The sequence below is a fragment of the Bos taurus genome, chromosome 4 (assembly GCF_002263795.3).
Source record: "Bos taurus isolate L1 Dominette 01449 registration number 42190680 breed Hereford chromosome 4, ARS-UCD2.0, whole genome shotgun sequence".
Lineage (NCBI taxonomy): Eukaryota > Metazoa > Chordata > Mammalia > Artiodactyla > Bovidae > Bos > Bos taurus.
The window spans coordinates 101,540,598-101,568,445 of NC_037331.1; the positions used below are offsets into that span (position 1 = coordinate 101,540,598).

General features: G+C 43.3%; 1 protein-coding gene across 1 annotated transcript in view; it reads right to left on the bottom strand.

Moving 5' to 3' along the window:
• The window catches only part of DGKI (diacylglycerol kinase iota), a 514,234-nt gene extending 486,625 nt beyond the window's left edge, over positions 1-27,609 (bottom strand). The window contains exon 1 of the mRNA XM_010804593.4: positions 27,290-27,609. Within this exon, the coding sequence (XP_010802895.2) occupies positions 27,290-27,525 (236 nt within the window). The 5' untranslated portion in view covers positions 27,526-27,609. The remainder of the gene's footprint in view (positions 1-27,289) is intronic.
• Positions 27,610-27,848: the final 239 nt, after the last annotated feature.

Genomic DNA, 27,848 nt, shown 5'->3' on the forward strand with positions numbered 1-27,848 from the left:
AAGCCAGAGATGAGCTAGAAACACTGACCACAGCTGGTTTTGAGGAGGAGACCCTCCACTGCCAGCAAAGAGATCAACTGAAAACCTCTACCTTGAGTAAGAAAAATTCCAGCCCCAGAGAAATAACAGTTAGACATCAACCTCTGAAGCATAAAGGGGACCATTCTCCTCTGAGGAAACTGACCAGAAAATATGAATGTTTAGTGTTTCCCCAGCAAAACAAACCCGATCCCCAACCAGTCACTCCACAGTGGAGTTGAATGAGCTAATGAGTTACATACATAACCACACGGTGCTTCCTTCCAGCCTTTGGGCTTGCTCTTTTCAATGACTGGATAATCAGACATTTGAACAGAGTCTCCAACAAGAAGAGAAGATACTACATAGAAAAAAAAAGTCCGAAGAACACAGAATTGTTTTAGGGTTAATAAAACGTCCACAAATGTCATTAAGGGCTTCCCTGGTGGCTCAGTCTGGTAAAGAACCCACCCGCAATATAAGAAACCTTCTGAAATGCAGAAGATAAAGGGTTTATTACCTGGGTAAGGAAGAGCCCCTGTCATCAGAGATATAAGAACATATTAAAGCCACAAAACAAGAATGGAATGCCAGAAAAACAAGCACTAGAACCCAAGAGCTTTTAGAAATCAAAATGCGATTGCAAACAGTGAAAATCCAATTTAAAAATGGAAAATAAATGAGGAAAACCCCCAGCAAGGGATAAAAAGAAACAACTTCAATAGAAAAGAAAACAACAGGAATAGTTCAGTAGATACAATAGTTTTATGATACCAATTCCAGAAAAAAGCAATCAGTGAAATGGAGGGGAAGAAGATACTCTCTTCCACTCTCAAAACTAATACCAGGAAATTTCTTAGAACTCAAAATTTTCAGACTGAAGAGATCTAAAAAGTCCCCAGTACCATAAATAAACGTGCCATGCTAAACCACTACAGTTCTGATATTTCTAAACAGTAGATGGTGGTGGTGGTTTAGTCAGTAAGTCATGTCTGACTCTTGTGACCCCACAGACTGTTGCCCATCAGGATCCGAAGAGGGAAAAAAAAGTGTTAACCCAGGGAGAAATAAAAACACAAAGTTGTTGAGAATCAGAATGGAACTGGCCTTCTCCACTGCAATTCTGGAAGCAGAGCAGTAGAAAGGAAATGTCTATACCATTCTGGGATAATATTCTTTCCAGTCCAGAACTCCATACCATGAAAAACGCTCAATCATGTGTGAAGGTAGAAAAAAGATATTCCCAGACATGAAGGGACTCAAAATACCTCCCTCCAATGTACCCTTTCCCAGGATGTATCCCACTTCCTGGGAAACTTTTTAACTTAGTCATCTAAAAATATGAAGAAAGTTCCTGGAAAAAAACCTATCCAGGAATGTGGTGTTATTGTTCTTGAAATTGCTGTGTGTTCCACCAAACAAGGTAGAAAAAAAGATGTGAAATCCAGGAAATCTAGACAATAGAGGATGCAACTATGAGAACCAGCAATGAGAAATCAAGAAAATTATTTTAAAAAGAGAGAGAGAGATGGGGACTATACTCTCAAACAGTCCAGGAGGACTGCTGACAAGAAAAAATAATGAAACAGATATATTACTTTACACATTTAAATGTAATAGAGAATTTATGGTTCTGTTAAGAAGTGTGTGGAAGATTGAGAAATAAGCCCATGTGAAAATAATTTTTTAAATGACACCAATAACGTAAGAAAGAAAATGCTTCACTATCACACTGGGTGGCTCAGCTGTGCATGAGATTTACAATGCCAATAATACAAGCATTTATGAATGCTTTAAATAAGACTGTGATAGGAAGATAGCAGAAGGATTATAGAACGTGTATGTGCAGACAGGATAAAAGAGAACTAAATCCCCACCTTCTCGTAGGAAAACAGTTGAGAAAAATTATAAAACAGCACTCAGTGGCATATTATTAAAAACATAAATGTAGACTACAGAGGAAACAGCTAACGTATCATAGCAGCTTTGGGAAAATGAGAATATAGGAGAGAGAGGGAGAAGGGACCTGCTGGGCTGGGTTATAGCCTGCAGTTCTAGTTAACTATGAGCCACGTATTAATCCATGCTATGGATTCAGTTCAGTTCAGTTCAGACACTCAGTCGTGTCCAACTCTTTGCAACCCCATGGGCCGCAGCACGCCAGGCCTTCCTGTCCATCACCAACTCCCAGAGTTTACTCAAACTCATGTCCATTGAGTCAGTGATGCCATCCAACCATCTCATCCTCTGTCATCCCCTTCTCCTGCCTTCAATCTTTCCCAGCATCAGGGCCTTTTCAAATGAGTCAGTTCTTTGCATCAGGTGGCCAAAGGATTGGAGTTTCAGCTTCAGCATCAGTCCTTCCAATGACTATTCAGGACTGATCTCCTTTAGGATGGACTGGTTGGATCTCCTTGCAGTCCAAGGGACTCTCAAGAGTCTTCTCCAACACCACAGTTCAAAAGCATCAATTCTTCGGTGCTCAGCTTTCTTCACAGTCCAACTCTCACATCCATACATGACTACTGGAAAAAACAAGGCTTTGACTAGACAGAACTTTGTTGGCAAAGTAATGTCTCTGCTTTTTAATAAGCTGTCTAGGTTGGTCATAACTTTTCTTCCAAGGAGCAAGTGTCTTTTAATTTCATGGCTGCGGGATTACTTTGATTAAATATGTCTTATATTTGGTGGTGGTTTAGTTGCTAAATTATATCCGACTCTTTGCAACCCCATGGACTATAGCCTGCCAGGCTCCTCTGTCCATGGGATTTCCCAGGCAAGAATATCAGACTGGGTTGCCATTTCCTTCCCAAGGGGATCTTTCCCACCCAGGGATCAAACCCGTGTCTCCTTCATTGAAGGTGGATTCTTTACAGACTGAGTCACCAGGGAAGCCCTGTGCTATATTTTAAAACTAAACAAAAAGCCGGCTGACCCTCCCAAACCCACATCTGCACATCTCCACAATGACATGCACCCTTAGCAGACAACAGCTCCGGGGCCATCATGAAGAAACCAAATTGCCCTGAGACATTCACAAGGTCTTCACATCACCCCATGGCAGACTGCACATGCACAATTCAGCACCGTGGCAGCATAGCCATTTCCAGCATTTATATAAGACTTTAGAGGGCCTCCCTCACAGCTCAGTTGGTAAAGAATCCACCTGCAATGCAGGAGACCCCGGTTCGATTCCTGGGTCGGGAAGATCCCCTGGAGAAGGGATAGGCTACCTACTCCAGTGTTCTTGAGCTTCTCTTGTGGCTCAGCTGGGAAAGAATCTGCCTGCAATGTGAGAGACCTGGGTTCAATCCCTGGGTTGGGAAGATCCCCTGGAGAAGGGAAAGGCTACCCACTCCAGTATTCTGGCCTAGAGAATTCCATGGACTCTGTAGTCTATGGGGTCGCAAAGAGTCAGACACAACTGAGCAACTTTCACTTCACCTCACTTTCAGTGTACAGAGTACATTCATCATTCCATTCAGGAATGGAATGAATATATTTAACAATTATGCTGTGTACGAGGCATCACCAGCCTCACTGTTCAGATGACAACACTGGAGATTGCAGAGAATGAGGCCTACATGAGGGTTAGTAAGTGACAAGTAAACAAGCAAAACCCATCTACACTCATACACACACACACACACACACACACACACACACACACACACACACACATTCTGAAGCAGGTAGGTCTATTTTCTAACATGAATGGACAGGGACACATTAACCTATTTGGTGTTTAATTTTGTTTATGCCTTATTGAATCTAGGGCATGATGGTAAATATTTTTGAATGAAAGCTATCGGGGGAGGGGGGGAACTGCGAGTAGTATATTTCATGTCAAACAAAACTGACTTTGGGATTTATTTCTCTCCTCATGTTGATGGACATTGGGTTGCTTCCAGCTTACAGTGGTTACAAATAAAGCTGTGATGAACATTTGTGTACTAAAAAATTGGCTTCACTGAGTAACACAGAACAGAGTAGGAAGTTCTGCATTTTAGAGTTTAGTAAATCGAACAGAATGATGACACTGCGTGGTAGTCGCTACATTAAGAATAACTTGATTTGGTTGGAAAGTAAAGAGAGGGTCCTAGTCTTAATCCTGAAATTAGTCTGCAGGCTGCATTCTCCCCATCAGACAGCTCACATGGGTCTGTGAGCCCAAGAGTGCTCATCACTCTGGGTGGCCTGGAGCCAAGATCCTATTCTTTCCTTGCATGTTAATATTACTTTGATCTCCAAGTGGCTCCCTCTTCTACTCTATTTCCTCTATTTTCAATTTATATGAGAAAAAATGATGATTTTCCAAAATGCAGGGCACAAGCTAGCTCTCGGGCGTTGCAATGCAATGTACATAATGCAGAGTGTAAGCTGGACATCATCCTAATTCTCCAGGAAAAGGCGTGAGAGCCAGGGGACTGAATTGGTCACACTGACTTTCAACCACAATACTGCACTCTATTTACTGAAGATTAGGTCTGAAAGGAGTGTGCAGTCTGCAGCGAAAGCCAATCTTTCCTAGCTGCAAAATTATCTGTGTTTCTATTAACTGGTCCAACCAATCGCTGTTCACGTAATAGTATTAGGCAGGAACACAGCCCTCTGACAGGGAACAACATTTAAGCTGCTTGACAACTATTTTCTAATACATTCGGAACACATATTTATCCATTAATTTGTTCAGTGATTTCCAGGTCTTGGAATCTGGGGGATAAAACATTCCACTTCATTAAAAAAAAAAAATCGATGATGTGAATGTGGGGAGTTATTCCAAACAGATTAGAGAGGAAGTCCCCAGCTTAGAAGCAAGCCCAGTCCTTCTGTGTGGTCAGTGCTTTGAACTTAACACAAGATTATTTAGCTAAAGTATTAATGAATGACATCAAATCTAACCATGTATTACACTACTTTATGTAAAAATGAGTTTGTGCTCAGACTCTGAGGACATCCCACATTCTCCTTTTTCCTTTCTCCTTTCTCAAACTCTCATGAATTTTAGAGTCACTCTGCTTCCTGCTTCCAATTGTCCCAGAGGCTTCTGAGACACCATGGGCACTGGGTCTCCCTTCACTCTTCATGTCCTGGGGAAGGGCGGGAAGCTCTCGCCCAGTCTGGATGCTGAGAGGCAGGGCAGCATAGAGAGTGGTTCCACAAAGTTCCCTGGCAATGAATCCAGGGAGGACTTCCTCACCTTTGGTTATGGAGTCAACTCTCTGCCCCCAAACTTCCAATGGGTTTCCATTATTTAATAACTACAAAATCTGAATTCTTCTGATGGCCTTCCAGGTCTTCTGTAATGAGCATGCAATTTATCTTCTTGGTCTAAACTTCTACTACATACCTCCATGCATAAAGCAACACTGCTTCCCAAATATTCACACATTTCTACCCACTGAGTCCTTTCTCATTCAATTCCTGTGGCCTGATTGTCTTCCAGACCTGCCCTCCTGTGTCCCATCTCTTCCTTCAAACTCCAAGAAAACATCTTCCACTCGCGACTAACCACTCTCCCCTCTTTTGTGTTCCTACCACCCAGACATGATCATGTCCATCACTGCATGCCTGCTGTTTACCTTTGCCCAAGAAGCTAATGTCTAACAAGGATGGAGTAGACAGAACTCTTACTAAAGGTCCTTTATGTGTGGATTTAAAACAGGTAGCAGAACCTGTTTAAAGCTTCCCTCATTCAAAAAATTCAAATGATCAATGTGGGGGTGCTGTTCATAAGAGATTAAAAGTACATGGATTGTTTTGAGACTGTTTCTAGTTTGCCATTTAGAACGTGGGATGTGTGCATGAACCCCTATGTTCATAGCAGCACTATTCACAACAGCCAAGCCGTGCAAACAACATAAATGTCAATCGACAGATGAATGACTACAGATGTGGTATATTTATGTAACGGAATACTACCCAGCCATAAAAAATGTAATAGTATCATTTGCAACAACAGGGATGGACCTAGAGATAATCCTACTAAATGAAGTAAGTAGAAAGATAAAGGGGAGAAGGCAATGGCACCCCACTCCAGTACTCTTGCCTGGAAAATCCCATGGACGGAGGAGCCTGCAGTCCATGGGGTCGCCAGGGGTAGGACACGACTGAGCGACTTCACTTTCGCTTTCCACTTTCATGCATTAGAGAAGGAAATGGCAACCCACTCCAGTGTTCTTGCCTGGAGAACCCCAGGGATGAGGGAGCCTGGTGGGCTGCTGTCTATGGGGTCGCACAGAGTCGGACACAACTGACGCGACTTAGCAGCAGCAGCAGAAAGATAAAGACAAGCACCATATGATACCACTTACATGTGGAATCTAACATATGACACAAATGAACCTATCTACAAAAAGAAAGACTCACAGAATGAGAAAACAGACTTGTGGTTGCCATGGGGGAGGGACAGATTGGGAGCTTGGGATTAGCAGATGCAAACTATTATATACACAATGGCTAAACAAGTCCAACTGCATGGCACAGGTAACTCTATTCAATATCCTGTGATAAACCATAATGGAAAAGTATATGAAAATGAAAGTGTATATACGTATGTGTATATATTTGAATCACTTTGCAGTACAACAGAAATTGACATGACACTGTAAATCAACTATGTGGTGGCTTAGTTGCTAAGTAAGTCATGTCGGACTCTTGCGATCCCGTGGGCTGCAGCCGGCCAGGCTCCTCTGCCCATGGGATTCTCCAAGCAAAAATACTGGAGCAGGTTGCCATTTCCTCCTCCGGGGGATCTTCCTGACCCAGGGATCAAACCTGGGTCTCCAGCATTGCAAACAGATTCCTTACCAACTATACTTCAAAAAACTTAATTTTTAAAGAAAGAACTTAAGGCATGTTTTCTGCATTGAATTGGTAAACAAAGCTACTTAGCTATCTCTATCCAGCTATCTCCTCTTCCTTCTTCAGGGCACATTTAACCATCAGCTGCTCTAAAAGATCTCTGTCAAACCCTTCCTCTGGCCTCTCTCACCTTGCCCCAAACATCCTTCTAACTCTGTGTTTATCGATCTGTATTGTTTCAGATCAAATTGTTTTTTCTCTCTCCCTAGACCACAAATTCTTGATAACAATGGTTCTTATTTCTCTTTTATTTCTAGCATTTAGCATAGTATTTAGCATACAGTAGGCACTCAAAGCAGTTTTTGTTTCCCCAATAACTTATAAGCAACTTGAACCAATTTTAAGGGAGAAATGATATATTGTTTAACTTTGGATTCCTGGGGGAGGGCTTGAAACTGTGCTTCACACTTGCAACAAGTGAGTACCCTACTGTTCAGTTGTTAAACACGTCCGACTCTTTGTGACCCCATGGTCTGCAGCCCACCAGGCTTCCCTGTCCTTCACTATCTCAGGGAGCTTGCTTAAATTCATGTTCACTGAGTTGGTGATGCCATCCAACCATCTCATCCTCTGTCACCCTCCTCCTCCTCAGGCCCTCCATCTTTCCCAGCATCAGCATCTTTTCCAGTGAGTCGGCTCCTCGCATCAGGTGTCCAAAGTATTGGAGTTTCAGCATCAGTCCTTCCAATTGAGAATTCAGGGTTGATTTCCTTTAGGATTGACTGGTTTGATCTCCTTGCTGTCCATGGGACTGTCAAGAGTCTTCCCCAGCACTACAATTCAAAAGCATCAACTCTTCAGCACTCAGTCTTCTTTATAGTCCAACTCTCATATCTGTACATGACTACTGGAGAAACGATAGCTTTGACTATATGGACTTTTGTTGGCAAAGTGATGGCTCTGCTTTTTTAATTTGCTGTCTAGGTTTGTCACAGCTTTTCTTCCAAAGAGCAAGTGTCTTTTAATTTTGTGGCTGTAGTCACCGTCCGCAGTGATTTTGGAGCCCAAGAAAATAAAGTCTGTCACTGTTTCCACTTTTCCCCCATCTGTTTGCCATAAACAGTATGAGCATCCCATAACTATTCTTATCAAACAGGTACATTTTTTATCCAGGGAACTGCTTGGATTATACAACATAGGTAAGAAAAACCCAATGTTTCTCCTACTGACACCTTTTTCTTTTTGTACTTTTTCTTGATTTTCAATATCAAGACTTCAAAGAAAGCGCTCAGTGCATGGGAGAGCCTCAGAGGCCATTGAGATTCGAGTATTTCATTGCTCATCTTCTAAAGCTTCTCTCCTTTTCCATTTCTCATCATCCTCACAAATTATCTCACTCCCTTCGGCAGAAGATGCACATTACCCAGGTTATTTTTAGAACACCCTTGTGTGCAGTATTGGCAGTTCAAAACACCAGAGAGAATCCACACAAACATATAAGGATTCTCCTGGGGCTTTTGCTTTGTCCTTGAAGCTCTTTGCATAGCTTTCTAAGGTCTTTCCTGTAGGAACCAGGTGAGCCACATTAAAGGTTTAAATCCAGGCTTTTACTTCCATGTCTCCCTGATGAATGTACAATAAATATTTATTGAACATAATGGGAACTTAACGTTAAGACTAAAACAGGGGGGGAAAAATGACTAAAACAGGGCATAATGAGCGCTTTCCGTGACATAGACAGAACCTGAAGCTACATGTCCATACTCCAGGTTTACACCTGTATCTTGGGCCATGCCCTTGCCCGAATTTCAGGAATCTATTTGTAGAGAAGCAGTACTGCTCTCTCCACACCCTTCATTCTACCCCCAGATGCAACTAGTACTGACCTAAGTACTGATACTTTCAATGACCAAAAAGCCAACGCACCCTCAAGTCACAGAACATGTTCACTCCCGCACAGAGCCATGTATGTCTGGCAAGGCAGAGGAAGATGCAGTTTGCAAAGGAAAGAGAAGACACACTTCCCATCTCTACTGTTATGGAAATCAGCCACCACTGTAGTGAGGAGGGGAGGAACACAGGACAAGCAGGCTGATGGGGGACAAGCTGGCTGATGGGGAACACCCAGAATGCCTTTCTCTTTTCCCCTGTCTACAGTGCTCTCTCCTACTTAGCTATATCTCTAAGTGTAACTTTTTTTTTTTTTCTGAAGTGGAAGTGTTAGTCATTCTGCCACGAGTGAGTCTTTGTGACCCCATAGATTGTAACCCTCCAGGCTCCTCTCTGTCCATGGGATTCTCCAGGCAAGAATACTGGAGTGAGGTGCCATTCCCTTCTCCAGGGGATCTTCCCAACTCAGAGACTGAACCTGGGTCTCCTGCACTGCACACAGATTCCTTACCATCTGAGACACCAGGGAAGCCCTAACACACACACACACACACACACACACACACACACACACACACACTTCCATTTATTTACTTTTGGCTGTGTTGGGTTCGTGGCTGTGTGGGCTCTTCTCTAGATGCAGCAAGCAGAGGCTACTCTCTAGCAGTGCATGGGCTTCTCATTGTAGTGGCTTCTCTTGTCACAGGGCAGGGGCTCAGGGTGCACAGACTTGAGTAGTTATGGCACATGGGCTCAGTGGTTGCGGCTCCCAGGCTCTAGAGCACAGGCACAGTAGCTGAGGTGCACGGGCTTAGTTGCTCCGAGGCATGTGGGATCCTCCCAGATCAGGGATAGAACCAGAGTCTCCTGCATTGGCAGGCGGATTCTTCATCACCAAGCCACCAGGAAAACCCCTAAGATGTAACTTCTTAATTACAGAATTAGACAACTTAATTCAAGAACTGTGCCATTCAAGGTTGTTGTTTAAGGATGATTAGCTAGAGGTTTTTCTGTAGTCTTGATAAATTAGTGCCTTGACACTAATCCCTCAAAGCAGTGCCATTCAATAAAACCTTCTGCAGTGATAAAAATGGTCTGCATCTGTACTGCCAATAGGGTGGGTCCTAGAACCTATGGCAATTAAGTACTTAATGTGCAGGGAGTGTGACCGAGGAACTGGATTTCAAACTTAATTTATTTTCTCTTGATAGACACACGTGGCTCATATCCACCATATTGAACAACCCTATCTAAAACAGCAAAAGGTTTTCTTCTGGATAAAATAAGCAACCTCCTTGACCACCAAATATAGGTTTAGCCAAAATACAGATGGATTTCTTTATCAGATCTGTGTCAACTCACTAAAACAAAGCTCACCCAAACCTCTCAGACAAATAGCTTAAGCCAGTTTTAGAAGAGTTGGACACAGACATTTGTCCATCAGCAGTAGGGCCCAGAGAAGAGCAGTACAGGCACTAAGTCTGAAAAATGGAGATAACAGTAAATAGTAGTTAAGAGAGAGCTTCCCCTTTCTTATTTAGGAAAAAAGAGAGAAATAAAGGGAGGGCAAGAGGAGGAATCGGGAATGTTCTAGAAGTGTCTGGTGTCTGAAGTAAATATAAAACATGCCAAACAAACATTTAGCCAAACTGAAATGACGAATCTTAAGTGAAATGTCTGCAACCTAAGCTAAACTATGGAAATGTCATCAGTAATTTGTTGAATTGGCAGTCTGGAAATTTGGCTTTTGAAATGAGTTTTACAGAAACTGGCCTGCACCCAGGCTAATCCATATACTCGTGGCAAACAATGGCCACAACAAGAGAACTAAGTCCCCCAAAGCCATACCTACACTTGTGCAGATGGTGTACTGCATGAAGGGTCACGCAGAGACTAAAATCCAGCCTAAGGACCACCCACCACATGCTAAATCCTAGTTCATGGGCTGACAGAGCTCGGGGGTAAAAGAGGTTCACTTGCTCACTTGTTCACTAAGACTCGGACCTGTTTCTAATTCTAACAGAGACATCCTTTTCACTAGTGGTGGCCCTGGTTAGACCACAATTTCAGTTTACTGCTCAATTATTTTCTGTTTTTTGGCCACACCAGGTGGCAGGCAGGATCTTAGTTCTCTTGCATTGGGAGCACACAGTCTTAACCACTGGACTGCCAGGGAAGTCCCAACTGCTCAACTCTTATGAAGAAGGCCATGGATAAACCAGTAGGCTATCAAATTAGGAATATCCAGAAACATGAAGGTGACTGAAAATCACCTTTGATATGAGATAAGGGAACAATAAAAGTGGAGATGGTTTAGTCTGAAGGAAAGAAGGTTAAAGAAAAATGTAATACCCGACTTCAAATATTTGAAGACCTATCATACAGAAAAAGAGGGAGAATTATCCTGACTATTCCCCAGAAGTGAAACTGTCATACCAGTAAGTAAGAAATAAAGCAGTCCGTTTTGGGCTTAATACGAGAGAAGCATGGTATAATAGGAAAAAATGCGAGCTTTGGGTGACCTCAAACTTAGTCTAAATCCTGATTCCATCAGTTAACACCTCTCTGACTTGAAGCAAATTGGTTCTTCTCTGTAAGATTCAGTGTCCTCGTCGCTATAATAGAAATAACTAACTCAGAGAGTTTGGATATTTAAGAGAACAATTAAAAGAGAGGTACAAAGTATCTAATTCATGCTAAAGATACATGAAATGATAATACTTTAGTTTTTTCTATTAAAAAACTTTTAACAATTATATATAACCAATTGTTGTTGTTTAATTGCTAAGTTGTATCCAACTCTTTTGTGATCCCCCTGGACTGTAGCCCACCAGGCTCCTCTGTCCATGGGAGTTCCCAGGCAAGAATACTGGAGTGGAGATCTTCCCAATCCAGGGATCAAATCCATGTCTCCTGCATTGGCTGCAGATTCTTTACCACTGAGCCACCAGGGAAACCCATTAATCTGACCAGTGGGATAGCCCTAATGTAGCCAAGAACTTCTGACATGGAAGACACTCGCCAATAGAGGCTGGCAGACCATTTGCAAAGATATTTTGTCAGTTAGGTTTTTTGGGTTTTGTTTTTTTGTTTGTTTGTTTGTTTGTTTTTTAGCTGCAAACAATAGAAACCAACCCTGGTTAATGGAAACAAAAAAGAACCTCATTGGGAAGATGTTGAATAGATCACAGTTCAGTAGAAGGGCTGGTGATTCCTGCTTGAAAAGGACAGGAACCAGGGCAGGAGGAACCGCCCTACAGGGCCACTGATGGAAATGAGCAAACTGGCACTTCCTTTGACAGCCCTTTAAGAGGTGAGGTGGAAGAGTCTGTGTCCAAGCTCATGCCCCGAGTCCCAAGGAGGAATCAGGATGGTGAGGGGAATCTGCTACAACAGCTCCCAAAGACCTCCCTGGTTTCCATGGCACAGAGCCAGGCATTGCAGTGTACAATCCCACACCTCTGCCCACAACAAGGCAGAGAGAACTCCCAAGGCAAACAGGTGCAGTCACACACTTACACTGGGCTATAGCCCAGAGTAATCTTTCCTTTTTTCTGGCTGCACTGGGTCTTCACTGCATCTCAGGGGTTCCTCTATTTGCTGCAGAGGGGTTTCTCTAGCTGTGGAGCACAGGCTTAGTTGACCTGAGGTATGTGGATCTTAGCCACCCCCCACCCCCCGCCCCCAACCAGGGATCAAACGCATGTCGCCTGTACTGAAAGGTGGATTCTCAACCACTGGGCCACCAGGGAAGTCCCTGGCCCAGAGTAGTTCTTAAGTACACTTGCCAGGGAGTTCTTTTGGCATTTACATTCTGGCTCCAGAGTCCGTCAGCTGTGAGGCCCTGAGCCGTTCCTCTGTGCCTGAGTTTCTGCTTCTGTAAAACTAAACAGTAATCACACCTACCTCATAAGACTGAATTACCTGAAATAAACAGGTAAAGCACTCAGCACAGTTCCTGGCACACATAGTAAAACCTCAGTAAATGCTGTTATTATTATTATTAATACACTATTAACAATGCTGAGAGCACATCACTGAGCACCTTCCAGATATGCTTTATCTGAGAGACACTTAGCATCTAGCTTCTCTAAGGTTCCAGGCCAGGAAGTCAAAGATTTTAGTCCTCTCCTCCCCAGTCCTCCTTGACTTGATTCTCCCAAGTGAATAAGGAGTTTCTATAACACCACAGCTGCTTCACCAAAGCCATTTCGAGTAATCATCAGAAGCCCACAATGAAATATATGAGAAGCACTAATTGTCGGAGAGAATGCTGAAAACACCCACGCTACGGAATCCAGCACCTCAGTGGGAATAACTGCTCACCATTTGTGGATTCACCCATGTGTTATTTCTTCCGAACATGACTTTCAGTTCCTGGAAGAGGTACTTTGCCATAAATGGGAGGACAATTTACTGGAAGTTAAAGGTTGGCTTCCAGGCATTCCATCTCCTCCTGGAAAAAGGGACTTTCTCCCAAATGGCCTGGGGAGAGGGACTAAGAGGTGGTGGTGTGCAACGCACTCTTAGAAAACAGAAAACTTCGCTGCCTTAATAATTCCTTGGCAGCAGTGCTTGGGAGACAAAATCCTTATCTAGAGACATACAAGTTTCTCCACCATCTGAGCTGCAACAGAGATGGCAGAAGTGCCTGAAAAGGCAGGACCATGATCTCCCACCAACAGACCACCTGCCAACTTTGTACTCAAAATCTCCCCTTTCACACACACATTTATCAGGCCATTCAATATCTTCCTCTACTCCCCACTCTTCTTCCTGATACTCTCCACAACATGCACAAGTTTTGTACAATACTTTCTTTTGCCTTCATTTTATTTTTATGTTTTCAGTTAAAGACATATATGCTGATTTCAAATAGAATATGTGACAGTTGCGGAAAATTTAGAAAATACTGCACAAAGTTTAAAGCAATGAAAACCCATCCATCACTTGTCTTTTGTCTTCATTTTAAGGGCCTTGGGTTGCCAACAAAAATCTCAATACAATGAAATCTTGGCCTAGATCCAACCCCTTGGCTGCAATCACATTTTGCTCTCTGCCATATTACTTCAAGTAACAGAACTGCCAACTGTCCAGAGTGTTCCATCAAGATGTTATCGGTTCACATCAGATATGGCCTCACAAAACATACCTATTTGGTGGTCGAGCTTCCCCATCCTTAAAATCGCTGCTCACTCTTAATCACAGGATGTAGGAGTGTGGCTATTAGGTGATCAGCTCTACTGAATTTCCTCCATATATTCAACAAATGTGTTGAGGCGCCTATTTCTCCTCCGAAAATCACTGAGCATATGCTATATGGAGACGTGAAATGCAGTTGCTGTAAAAATGAAATGCTATTCTGGGAATACCTATGTCATTACTTGAGCCGAATCTCCTTTACAATGAAATGGCTGCTGCTTAGCAACTAATGCAAGGGAAGAGCCTGCAGAGTTCTCTATCTTCCCCTCAGCCCACCCCTGCCCCAATAGGAAGAATATGAAACACCTACCATCACCCTGGTGGTGTCACTGTATGGTTTGCACTTAAAACAGGGGGAGTCAGGACAATGACGACGAGGTCATTGTCCTTGTCAGTGAGACACGGATTTGGGACCCTAGCCAGTGGTGGAGCCCAACTCTGTTCATCACAATGAACAACTGAGATCAAGTCAGTAAAATTAATGAGGGGAAAATATTGAGAACCATCTTTCCAAAGAGCAGTGGGAGGAGTCAGGGTGCTGAAGGGAAGGGAACATGGGGCTTCAGATCCAAAAACTAGACTGAGCCTGGCAGTGCCCGTTGCTGGCATGTGGCTTTAGGGCAGGTACTTAGCAGCCATGCCTGCTTTCTGAACAGCACAAGGGTTCTGAAGACAATACCTGCTCTACCTGTTTGGAAGATTAAATTAGATCAATTATGTGAAAGCAGTTTTTAAATGGTAAAGCTCTAAAAAAGCATCACACACATCTTTATTATATGTATCTAAATTTAGTCAGTATTAACAATTTAAGAAATCTCCAGAAATTTGTCTTTTGTAGAAAAAAAAGAAATCCCTTAGATCTTGTTATAATTCTGTACCGGCTCATAGAAAGCTTCTGTTTTAATCTTTAAATAGCTTGGACGTTTATTTTTGAACTTGAGATTTATTTTGCTAAGAAATTCTGAAGGTTTTCTTCAAATGTGAAAGAATGACTCTGGTTTTTTAACTGATCCTTTGGAACTTTCTAGGGGTCTGTAACTATGCACACAGATATGAATTCTAAAATATGCTGCTATGGAAAAACCTGCGTTACAAGAACTTGAAGCCTGAATAGGCCCTTTAGTTAAAGGCAAAAGACTCTTCTTAGGATATATATTTTTTTTAATCAAATGGTACCTAGTATGCCATTTTGTCCACACAAAGTACACATGAATTGTTCCTAATTTCTTCACGTCAAATATTATATTACCCAACTCCCTTCAAGTTCTACTCTGATTACAACTCATAAGATTTTATACTGGAGGTGGAATTGGAATCAGGGAGTTCCAGGCTATAACCCTTACAAATCATTTACTGGCCTCAGGAAACTGGATTTGTTCCTCAATTCATGCAATGGAAAATTCATATAGTTTGAAAAAGAATCACCAAGGAAAGCTCAACCTTGATCTTCTTAAAATTGCCAGTAGCACAGAACTATTCACAGAGCCAAGTCCATGCTTGAACAGGAAAGGAATTCTTGTTTTCTTAGCCCATCACCTTTGTTAAGACCTTCTTCTATGTCAAGACTGTGTGTGCACACTAAGATGAAGTGCACAGCTCTCTCCTCTCAGGGGATTTTGGTCTAATAAGCTACGAGAGGGTGGAAATATGGCTATTTGTACACAGGAAATGGAAACAGGTGAAAAAGAACCAGGCTGAAAAATTGTATTAGAGAAGCAATAAGCAAATACAGGCATAGATCTAAACTCTGCCATTTAAGTGGCTTTGTGACCTCAGGCAAGTAGCTTACAATCTAAGTCCCCATGTCTTCATTTGTAAAATGGAAAAAATAATAGGCCCTACTTAAGTGTGTTAGTGTTACTCACTCAGTCGTATCCGACTCTTTGCAACCCCATGGACTGTAGCCCACCAGGGTCCTCTGTCCATGGAATTCCCCAGGCAAGAATACTGGAGTGAATTGCCATTCCCTTCTCCAGGGTTACTTAACTGAAGGTTAAATGAAATACTATTATAAAATGTTTAGCAGCTCTCGGCACAGATTAAGCATTTCATAAAATCAGTAACTTGGACTGATTAATAGTCTCACAAGTAGGTATGTGAATAAACTAATACTTGCAGTCCAAATTTGAGGGCTTCTCAAAGGGCTCAGTGGTAAAACCTGCCAACGCAGGAGACACAGGTTCGATCCCTGGGTAGAGAAAATCTCCTGGAGGAGGAAATGGCAACTCACTCCAGGATTCTTGCCTAGAGAATACCATGGACAGAGAAGCCTGGAGGGTTGGGGTCACAAAGAGTTGGACATGACTGAACGACTGAGCATGTACACATGTCCAAATCCGAATGAAGAAAAGTTTTTTCCTTCTCTTAGCTGCATGTCACCAGATCTTTGGAAGTATATAGGCTGCCTCTGCAGACTATCAGAGGTTGTTGGGAAGGAGAAGAACAGTGACGTGTTGCTTTTTGGTCATTGGGAGGAAAGGGAGGGTGCATTGGGAAAGCAGGTGGCTCTCTGGGTGTTCATTCTGCCAGGGAAGACTACTCTCTCCAGCTTCTGGGGTTCAAGGTTCCTCTGCTTTCTTTCTAACTTCAGAAGCTGAGGACAGTGTTCCCCCACTGGAGAAAAACAAAAATACACTACAGCTTATTGACTGAGAGGGGGCCAATTTAAAAGGAAGAAACTGTGTTAAAGTAGGCTCTCTTCTCAAAAACCTCTACAGGAAGTGCTCTGAGAGAGACAGCCTGAAACCGTGTCATGTACAGGACAATGATGAGAACACAGTCCTTTCAGTTTGCAGACTGTTTCAGAAGTTTATCTCAAAGTGATGCATGGAACCCTTTCCAAAAGGTTCCAGTTAAGTTTACATGAAGCTCTTTAAAGAAGATGTGGTACATGTATACAATGGAATACTACTCAGCCATTAAAAAAGAATGAAATAATGTCATTTGCAGCAACATGGATGGACCTAGAGAGTGTCATACTGAGTGAAGTGAGTCAGACACAGAAGGAGAAATATCATATGACATCCCTCATATATGGAATCTAAAAAGAAATTATATAAATGAGCTTACAAAATAGAAAGAGACTCACAGACTTAGAAAACGAACTTAACGTTGCTGGGGGGAAGGGACAGTTAAGGACTCTGGGAAGGTCATGTACACACGGCTATATTTAAAATGGATAATCAACAAGGACCTATTATAAAGCATACGGAACTCTGCTCAAGGTTATGTGCCAGCCAGGATGGAGAGGAGTTTGGGGAAAGAGTGGATCATGTATATGTTTAGAGTGGATCATATATGTATTTAGTGGATCATATATATGTCCCTTCACTGCTCACCTGAAACAATCACAACATTGTTAACCAGCTATACCCCAATATGAAATATTTTTGGTGTTAAAAATAAATAATTAAAAAAAAAATCTTTAAACAAATTGCTTTCAAGTGTTTTTGAAACAAAAATTAATTTTTCCACAGAATTTTGACATCTTATATACAAAAGAAGGACACATTTTAAAATGTTCTTTGGACCATGCAAGATGTCTATCTTCTGGCTATTTCCTGAAGATCTTCAAGATATGCAAAAGCAATTAAACTGCCTTTCAAAGAAAAAAAAAGTGGATTTACTTCCTCAATACTTACCTCAACATCCTGAGCCAGTTTTATTTGCTCAACAAATATTTAACAATCTTCTAAAATTAAAAAAAAAAAAAAAAATCTGCTATTTGGTCTGGCTGAGATAACTGACAGCATGTCCCAGAAGGCCGAGCCTTCCATTTCTGAAATAATCCGGGACAGGTCACCCCTAGGAAGCTTTTTTCTCTCACTGCCAGGACACGGCAGCCAGCTATGGTCTGCACGTGCAGAGAAGACAGCATCTAGTCAGGCAAGGAGAGGGATGACCTCTGTCCTGGGGGCCCTGGCGACAGCTCTGTTTCCAGCACCTCTGCCTTTATCTGCATATCTATTCCTGGCACTACAAAGCTCTGAGACCCCCATTCCCTCCACGACTGGCTTCCTGCTCCCAGATGGCAGCTGGGCTGTGGGCTACTGCCCCCTGATCACTCTGCTCACTGCGCCTGTCTTCTCCGACCTTGGCCTTCTGCCTGATCCGATTTCCAGAGCACTCAGAAGCAGCCTTCAGATCCTCTAGGAAGGGTGAACTAGTTTTTAATAAGTTGTGAAGGGAAAAGGACATATTCTCTACCCCCACTGAATGTCAAAACCTGTAAATTAAAGTGTATAATCGATCTCATTTTCATATTATCTGAATAATCTTATCACTTGCTATCAACATTCGATTAATGTTCAATATTTTGAAGACTAAAAAACAAAATCTGGTCCTTGGTTGGACATAAGTATGGCTGATGCCACTTATAATAATAACATATAATAAACATACTCATGCTGCTTCCATTGTTACAGAGACCGTTATCAGTTAGCTTTCAAATAATCACACAGGGTAGGGACTATTATCATTACCATTAGACAGGGAAACTAAGGCACAGAGAGGTTAAGTAACTCGGCCATGGCCTGACAGCAGGCAGAGGCAGAGATATGACCCAAAGAGGTAGGGCTCCAGAGCCAGGGCTCTCAGCCACTACTTCACTCTGACACTCAAGGAACTGAAGAATAAGAATAATGAGAGCTGACTGCAGTTTAATTATCACTGTTTTTAAGCTTTGAATGTCTCCCCCTCCATCTAACAAAAGCCAGACCATTAATATTATAGCTTAACTCAGAATTTGTTCCATATCAGAGCATTATTTATGAGTCTGAAAAACCTAAAAGACCATTCTCCACTGGAGCAAATGAAGTTTGCTAACTTCATGGAAGTTAGGCACAAGAACTCCAGAAGTCCCCATCTAAGAGCTGTTGCCTTAAAAAACAAACAAACAGTATTCACTCCACTTCAACAACTCACAAAGTGCTGGAAGGAAAGAACTAAAATTAATCTGTAAAGATCCTTCTTCCCACCTCTACCCAACTATAGCCCCCTGCCCCAGCCAATACACACACCTCTCATGGGTTAATTTTTTTTTTTTTTCTAAAATTAGCCAAACAGTGCTCATTCCACCTCTCTGAACACTACTGGTGTCAGAAAACTCACCAGCCATTCTTCAGGTGCTTTATATGTTATGCAAATAAAAAGTAGCTGGTACTTTCTCAAAGACTTTGGGATTAAATGCGTTAAAAACAAAACAGAGGTTTAGTTAGTCACAAAGTTGATTGAGGAATTCTTCCTAAAATAACTTTTCCATCCGAAGTCAGTCAAGGGAGCTGGGAGGAGAGAGTGAGTAAGGTAATACAGAAGAGAGGCCATGGGGGTAACTTCGGGCTGGCTGGACCACGGTTGGTGCAGATGCTGAAAACGTGGGGCAACCATCTTTCTAAGTTCTACTCAGAGAAGGAAAAGCCAACAGAAAACTCCCTAAGGAGAAAATCAATGATGCCCCTTGGAAAAGGATGAGACAGACAGAGAGCCGGAGAGCTAATTAGTGCTACTCAGAAGGCAAATTAAGGCCTTTTCTGTGACAAGCTGCAAATAGCTGGTTAAGCAAGATATTCGGCCACCCTCTCCAGCCTCCAACAGCTGGCTAAATGGCTGGCACAGGTACTTGCACAGGAAGCTGTAAACAGAAACAGTCCTGGGAAGCTGGACAAAGTGTAAATGAGAAAAAGGCAGACGCTTCTCTGAGTAGAAAGGAAAAAACCCACAGCTGAGATGGACAGGGAGCACATAACATAGTAGCTTATTTAAAGAAGGCAATTAAATTCATTCATTCGATAAATATTTATCCAACACCTACTGAGCAATAAGAACAGGATTCAGAGATTCCAATGATAAGGTGCAATTTCTGTCCTCAAAGGAACTCACGACCTAGCAGGGAAGAGTAAGACTTTTTTTTTTTTTCAATAGTTCTTTCATTTTTAATTACAAAAGAAATATATGAAAAATTCTAATGACACAGAAGTGTATTATCCCCTTGGCTCTCCAACCAAGATCCTACTCTCCAAAAGTAACTGGTGATGATGGTTTGATGTACATGTTTCCAGGATATTTTCTATACATAAATAAACACATTATAAACCGAAATGAGGGCCTAAATAGACATTTAAAGTTAACTCTGCTCAAGGCACTGTGCTGAGTTCTCACCATAAAATAACTCATTTAATTCTCCTAACAAACTTCTAAGAGAAGTATTATTATTACCACATGAGCCTCAGAGGGGTGACATAACATTCCCAAGCTCAGCTAGAACGTGCCAGGTTCAAATCCTAGTCTAATTCCCAGGACAGAAAATGACAACTCAGCCCTAACACAGATGTTTGAAAGCATCATGTGAGGACAGGAGAGAACCACAGAAAGTGGACCTTCTTGAGCTCAAGCCTAACAAGGGGTGTGTCTGGGGAACAAGCCAGAGATGAGGCTGGGGAGCGTTATGTGCAAACAGAACTAACTTAGGAGTTTTTCTTCTGTTAATCTCCTTGTATAATATGCTGGTCTGTTATGCCTTGCAATAGGCATAACATTCCAACCAGTTCAAACAATTCCAAAAGTTCAAACAGTTACAACCCGTTAAAACACTTTGAAATTAGTCCATTTTTATAGTGATTTTGACCAAATTCAACTTCAAAGAAACATAAAAAGCCTAACAGCATAGATTTTTACTCTGCTCTTTACCTTCTTCCCTGAGCTACCCATTCACATTCCACATTAATGCAGTAAATACTATGCTAATACTACCATTATAGGGTCTCAGAAAAAAATAATTAGGATCCATGTTATCCAGTGCAAACCCTTGTAAGAAAGCAAATGTCACATAGCCCAACATGTAGGAAACTGTTTGGATACTTCTTGTCTAAGGGTGAGTGCTTCTGAACCCACTTCAAGGACACCTCAAGGTTGCATAAGGAATGTGTATTCTGGCCCAGAAGAGTCTGGAAGATGCAGCTAGCCTGGACCCTCACAAGGAGTCCTTATTGTTTCAGATTAGAAAGTAAAGCGTTCCCTGTTCAATGTTATGTGGCAGCCTGGATAGCAGGGGAGTTGGGGAAGAATGGATATATGCATATGTAAGGCTGACTCCTTTTTTGTCCACCTGAAATTATCACAACGTTGTTAATTGGCTATAGTTAGTTAGTTAGTTCAGTCACTCAGTCGTGTCCGACTCTTTGTGACCCCATGAATCGCAGCATGCCTGGCCTCCCTGTCCATCACCACCTCCTGGAGTTCACTCAAATTCATGTGCATCGAGTTGGTGATGCCATCCAGCCATCTCATCCTCTGTCGTCCCCTTCTCCTCCTGTTCCCAATCCCTCCCAGCATCAGGGTATTTTCCAATGAGTCAACTCTTTGCATGAAGTGGCCAAAGTATTGGAGTTTCAGCTTCAGCATCAGTCCTTCCAATGAACACCCAGGACTGATCTCCTTTAGGATGGACTGGTTGGATCTCCTTGAAGTCCAAGGGACTCACAAGAGTCTTCTCCAGTACCACAGTTCAAAAGCATCAATTCTTCGCTATATTCCAATATAAAATGAAAAGTTTTTAAAAAAAGTAACAAGTTCCAAAGAATTAGCTCTAGTCCTACTAAATCTGACCCTACGAGGCAACACTGCTGTTGCCAGAGCAGAAGTAAACACCAGCAAGGCTCCCATCCACTTCTTCATCCCCTGATGCCACAGGACCCAGTGTTGTCACTCTGCCATGTGAAAACCAAGCCTTGAAAAGATCAGCTAGAGCAGATTAAGTACTCTGGACGGTGGTTCAAGTGCAAGCTTGCCTAGTGTATATGCTGATGGAGAAAGTCTACACTTAGCCAAGTCCTAAGTCATTATTGAGGAGGGAAACAGTAACTTGGAACCAAGGTTCTACCTAATCTAGAAGCCTCTAAATATCAAACAAGTATGTGAAGCACAGATGAAAATAAATAATATAAATAAAAGTGGTTTACAAAGGAGGATTCAGGAAAAGAAAACTTTCCCCCATACACTATACATTCCCATGCAAGGAAAAACAAGTTCCATGTTCTCCTACTCAGCTTTCAACATGACAACAGTCTTTCCTAACGTCACAATGCTGTGTTGCAGGGAAATACTCAAAATGGAAATACTGTCTTCTTATCAATGTGTAAAGAATAACAGAACCATTTTTACCATGCAGCATAATGTAAGAAGCTAAATGCTCCTTGTGACTTTTATCTCATATCCCAAATTCCCTTTCAGGAGGGTCTGATATTACCATCCAGGTTTATAAATAGAGAAACTGAAGCACAGGCATTAATATCTCATAAGTAACAGTAACTGCCCAGTCCTCCTTACAAACAAAATCACACTTGATCATTTATTCTGTGCTGCTCAAAGAGGTACAGACAGGCCACCTCCTCCCTGGATCAAGGTTCACCTACACAACACCTGTGTAGTTTTTATTAAAAGTCATATAAAACTCTAAACATGGAGATCGTCAGAGATAGCAGGTGTCATGTAGGTGGTTTTGTTCTCAGAAGCAAAACCAATGTATTTTCTGGTGATCGTGAATTTAGATTCATTTCTATTTCTGAAAGAGTAGAGGAGTTCCTTAAAATTATACATCCAAAGGGACACAGTCCAAAGAATAAATTATACAAGAGATAATAAATAATGACCTGTGGCATACTATGGAAGAGGTAAAAGAACAGCTTACATTCATGTGAACACAGACATCCAAGGGACACATTCAAAACAGAAGTGAATGTTTAGGGGAGAAGGATGGGGTCTAAAAAGAATGTCATTTAGAGTCAGATCTGGGTTTAAATTCTGTCTCCTACCCAAGTTCTAATCCTTAGGTTTGTTTATAAGATAGAAATAACCACAATCATATCAACAACAGAAGGGCTCCAAACAGGAAAATGAGAACATCAAGGCTGTATATTGTCACCCTGATTATTTAACTTATATGCAGAGTACATCATGCGAAATGCTGGGCTGGATGAAGCACAAGCTGGAATCAAGATTGTCAGAAGAAATATCAATAACGCCAAATACACAGATGACACCACCCTTATGGCAGAAAGCAAAGAGGAACTAAAGAGTCTCTTGATGAAAGCAAAAGAGGAAAGTGAAAAAGTTGGCTTAAAGCTCAACATTCAGAAAACTAAGATCATGGCATCCGGTCCCATCACTTCATGGCAAATAGATGGGGAAACAATGGAAATAGTGAGAGACTTTATTTTGGGGGGCTCCAAAATCACCACAGATGGTGACTGCAGCCATGAAATTAAAAGACACTTGCTCCTTGGAAGAAAAGCTATGACCAACCTAGACAGCTTATTAAAAAGCAGAAACATTACTTTCCCAAAAAGGTCCATCTAGTCAAACCTATGGTTTTTCTAGTAGTCATGTATGGATGTGAGAGTTGGACTATAAAGAAAGCTGAATACCAAAGAATTGACGCTTTTGAACTGTGGTGCTGGAGAAGACTCTTGAGAGTCCCTTGGACTGCAAGGAGATCCAACCAGTCCATCCTAAAGGACATTAGTCCTGAATAGTCATTGGAAGGACTGATGCTGAAGCTGAAACTCCAATCCTTTGGCCACCTGATGCAAAGAGCTGACTCATTTGAAAAGGCCCTGATGCTGGGAAAGATTGAAGGCAGGAGAAGGGGATGACAGAGGACGAGATGGTTGGCTGGCATCACCGACTCAATGGACATGAATTTGAGCAGGCTCCGGAAGTTGGTGATGGACAGAGAAGCCTGGTGTGCTGCAGTCTCTGAGGTTGCAAAGAGTCGGACATGACTGAGCAACTGAACTGAGCTGAAGAATCACATCATGACCGTCATGAAGAGTAAATAAGACAGAACATGAGATGGTTGGATGGCATCATTGACTCAATGGACAAGAGTCTGAGCGAACTCCAGCAGACAGTGAAACACAGGGAAGACTGGCATGCTGCAGTCCATGGGGTCAAAAAGAGTCGGACACAACTGAGCAACTGAACAACAGGACAAATTTAGTGCCATTCCTGGTACACAGGAGACAATGAACATCAGCTACCTTCTCCTTCCCTTCCCCTGTGTGTTTCTAAAAGATTTTTTTGTTGTTATACTGACTTAAATGGGAACTCTAACAGTGGTTAAAAAAACAGTTCCTACACATTATATAGTCATTGGCACATATGTATCTGTTGCAGCACCATAATTTGCAAAGAAAAAGGAAGTAGTAATTTTAACAGAAAAGTACTAGCTCACTTGCACTGCTTTCTAAACCCTTCAGCTTTATGGTCTACAGAGATTATTTGCTCTAGGGGAGCAGAATGTGAAATAAAGGAAAAATTCTCATGGGAAAAAAGGTTCCCAAAAAAAGAAAGAGAAGATAATGAGGGGAAATCGAGGGGTATAGAAAGGAATTTATTTTACTTAGCAAAGTAAAAGTCAAGCAAAATGAATAATCTTCCTCCAGAAATGGTTATTTAAAGGTTTTTTGCAAAGGGCTCTGGTTCCTAAAAAGACAGGAGTCATTGCATATGCCCACCCACTCCTCATTTATTTTTAAACCCTAGCTTATATGTTCCTTAGCAACAGAAGGAGCAGATGAGACCCCCTACACACAGGCGCACACACACACCCTCTCCCCTAGCCCCCTTCTTCTCTCCTGTCATGTCATTCTGTAAACACCCATGATATTTATTTTTGACCACCTGCAAATCTCTTCCTCCCCACTTCAACTGATCCCCCTGACATCGTGGCCATATTCCACACCCTAACTCAACCCTTTCACTTAGATTCCATTCTATGAGGTGTTCTTGACCCCCATCCATTATCTTTCTCCAGTCACTGTCCTTGGGTGCAGAGTGAGGTGCACCTCCCCCTCAGAAGTGAGGTGATGTGGTTGGTCCTCACTGAGGAGCCAATGCTCAACTTCAGTCAAAGTCTCTTTTCTTACAGACCATTCATCAACCCACCAGTGAAATGGCCAGGCCTAGCTACATCTGAGTCCAGCATAAATGGCTTCCATGATGAATAGGTATGCCATTCACCACCCATTCACCAGGTCTCTAAAAAAATAATCCTCCTCCTCATCAAAATAGAGACACTCTCCAGGCTACCAGCACAAACACATGCTGATGAAATACCTATTTTTCTCTGTCTTTCCTCTGACTTTGGGACTGCTAGCCATGTTTGGCTGAGCATGGATTATGAGTTTAAAGATCAACTGCTTACCTCTGGGGGTTTGGGGGGGAACACAGACCAGCAGACCTCAGATATTAGTGTGCTTACGCATCACCTGAGGAGCCTGTTAAAAAATGCCCACGCACGGAGAGTTTGATTTTGAAAGTGTGGGGTGGTGGGCATCTTTAGCCAGCCTCCTGAGGCGATGCTGATACAGGAGGCTTCCTGAATTGGAGACTGTAAAGCTTTATTTAAAAGGAAATGATGTTCACAAGGCAGAAGCCACTTCTGTAGACTGTAAGGCAGATGCAGTCTTATTCTTTCTCTACAGAAAAAAAAAAAACACTGTCTGGGCCTACGTCTGTGTTTGCCTGTGAACACCCATACACATGTGTGTGTGAGCATGCAACCCGGAAAGTCACAGTCCCACACAGTACTCTTTTCCAAGAGAGAGAGGCTCAAGAAATGACTCCTGCCAAGAGGCGAGCTGAAATGATTTCCCTTGCAAACTCTGGCTTTGCAACCCAGGAGGAGCCTGATGATGAATACCAATGACACAGGAACGATTCTGGGCCCAGGAGCCCAGACACACAATATGTTTCATGTAATCAACCGCCCCACAGCCTCCAACTCACAATTCCTAAATTAGGCTGAATGTAGTCCCTGGTCCCCTCAGGGCCAGACAAGCCATCCTAGCTAGGAAGTAGAACTGCCTGTGTCCTAGCCTACCTCCTCAGAGCTGCCTCACTTTCCACCACTTGTCTATTTTTAGAAACCAAAAATATCAAGAGAAAGATCCATTTTATCCTGATCTAAGTGAGTAACTAAAAGAGCAAGTCAGGTGGGAAACTCCTTCAATGCACAAAGAACAAAATGCCCTTGAGGGACAAGGGAGCAACACTTTCCCCAGGAAGATGGTCTTGGAGTTGCAAGGACTAAATACTTAGGCACAGAGTACATGCCCTAGTGACCGGGTCCTCCAGTCCAGGTGATGTCCGTAGGGATCCCGATGATTCACACACATGCCCCCAGAAATACAACACACATCCTCACAAACCCACACACCTCTGTCATCTGCTTTTGCTTACATAACAGCACATGCTGTAAGAGCCTTAGTACTTTATATGGGTTTCTGGAGAGGACTGCTAACTCAAAATGAGGAGGGTCCCTTGCTTTCTTTTCAAGGAATACTCCGAGCCTGAGCAAGTGAACATCTTTGCAATTCTATGCTTGTTTATCACCTCAACTTTTAAGATTAACAAGCAGGAAGGGTAGTCTCCCAAACTCTCCAAACCTATCAATATCTTCATTCTTGCCTGGGGTGGGAGACTGGGCAGCGCAGAGGAGAAAACTTACCAAATCCTCCTTTCTTATCTGTGACTCCTGACACAATGTGGGGTAGTCTTTTAAAGCATCATTTGGGGGGCATTTATCCCACACTGTCCTAGTCTTGCAAATACACCCATGCTGGGCACAAGCATGGCCCCATTCTTGCCCTCACACCTTCTGTGCCAACAGGCTCCCCAGGTCGTCCTTCTGGGCACACCCAAGAGAACTGGTACTTTTCTGTTAAAATTACTACTTCCTTTTTCTTTGCAAATTATGGTGCTGCAACAGATACATATGTGCCAATGACTAGTTCCCAGGGAGGGGGGGTGTCACATGTACAGGTACCCCGGGAACTAGTTGCGTACGTACAAACAGAGATTCACAACGCAGCAGGACCAACTTCCGTAAGGATTTCTCTACAGTGTAGAGCGCTGTTCTTTTCTGCCCGTCTGTGATCTCAAGTATCAACTTAGTGACAAAGGTTCACTCAGTGAAATAAGGAACGGAGGGGGAGTGGGTGAAGATGACCCAGGCTTAGGGACAACTTCGAGGACTTCTCTCAAGAAAGCCGGCACCTGTGTGTGCACCCCCTCACACACACACACACACACACAAACACATACACGCGCATTTTTATTGTTCTGACCTCAGGGAACCAGTCTTCTCTCCAGTTCCGGAGGGAAACCTGGCAGACGTAGCTTCCCTCCAGCCCAGAAAGATCGGATGGGAAGTGAACACACAGCCCAGAAGGGGGAGGAAGAAGCAGAGAGACAGACAGAAAGAGCGAGCGAGAGAGAGATGCCCCCAGTCCGAAGAAGCGCCTCTCCGAGGGCGTAGAACCGGTCTCGCGCCCCGCAGCGGCACCTGCCTCCCGGTTGCCCAGGCTCGCGCGCCTACCTGTAAGAGACCTGCTTCCGGAAAGTTAAGTTCCGCAGCTTTTCCTCCAGTGCCTCGTCCTTCTCTTTCGGGCCGGCGGCCCCGGGCTCTTCCAGGGCAGCGGCCGCCGCTGCCCCCGCGCCCCTCGGGTCCGCGCCGCCCTCGGCGCCCAGGCAGCAGCTCCCGGCGCCGCTTCCGCTGCTGCTGCTGCCGCCCGTCGCCCCCTTCTCCTCTCCCGCCGAGGAGCTGGGGTTCATGGCGACCGCTCCGGCAGCCGCGGAGGGAGCCTAGGCGCCGCCGCTGCAGAGGCCGGACCGGCGGACGGCGCTGACGGCTGCTGCCACTGCAGGAGAGCGAGCAGGTCCGCGCGCCGCTGACAGGGGCGGCAAATGGCAGCCCCTTCCCGCAGCATCCATCCGCGGCGGCCCCGCACCGGGGCATTGTGGGAAACTCCGTGCCTCCACTCCCCCTCCCCGACCAATCAGAGGCCACCTCCCTCCACCTCCCCTCACCCTCCCCGCTCACACCCGCGCCCTCCCGCCCCTCTGGCCTTTTCCGAAATCCGGAGCACCTGCCACCG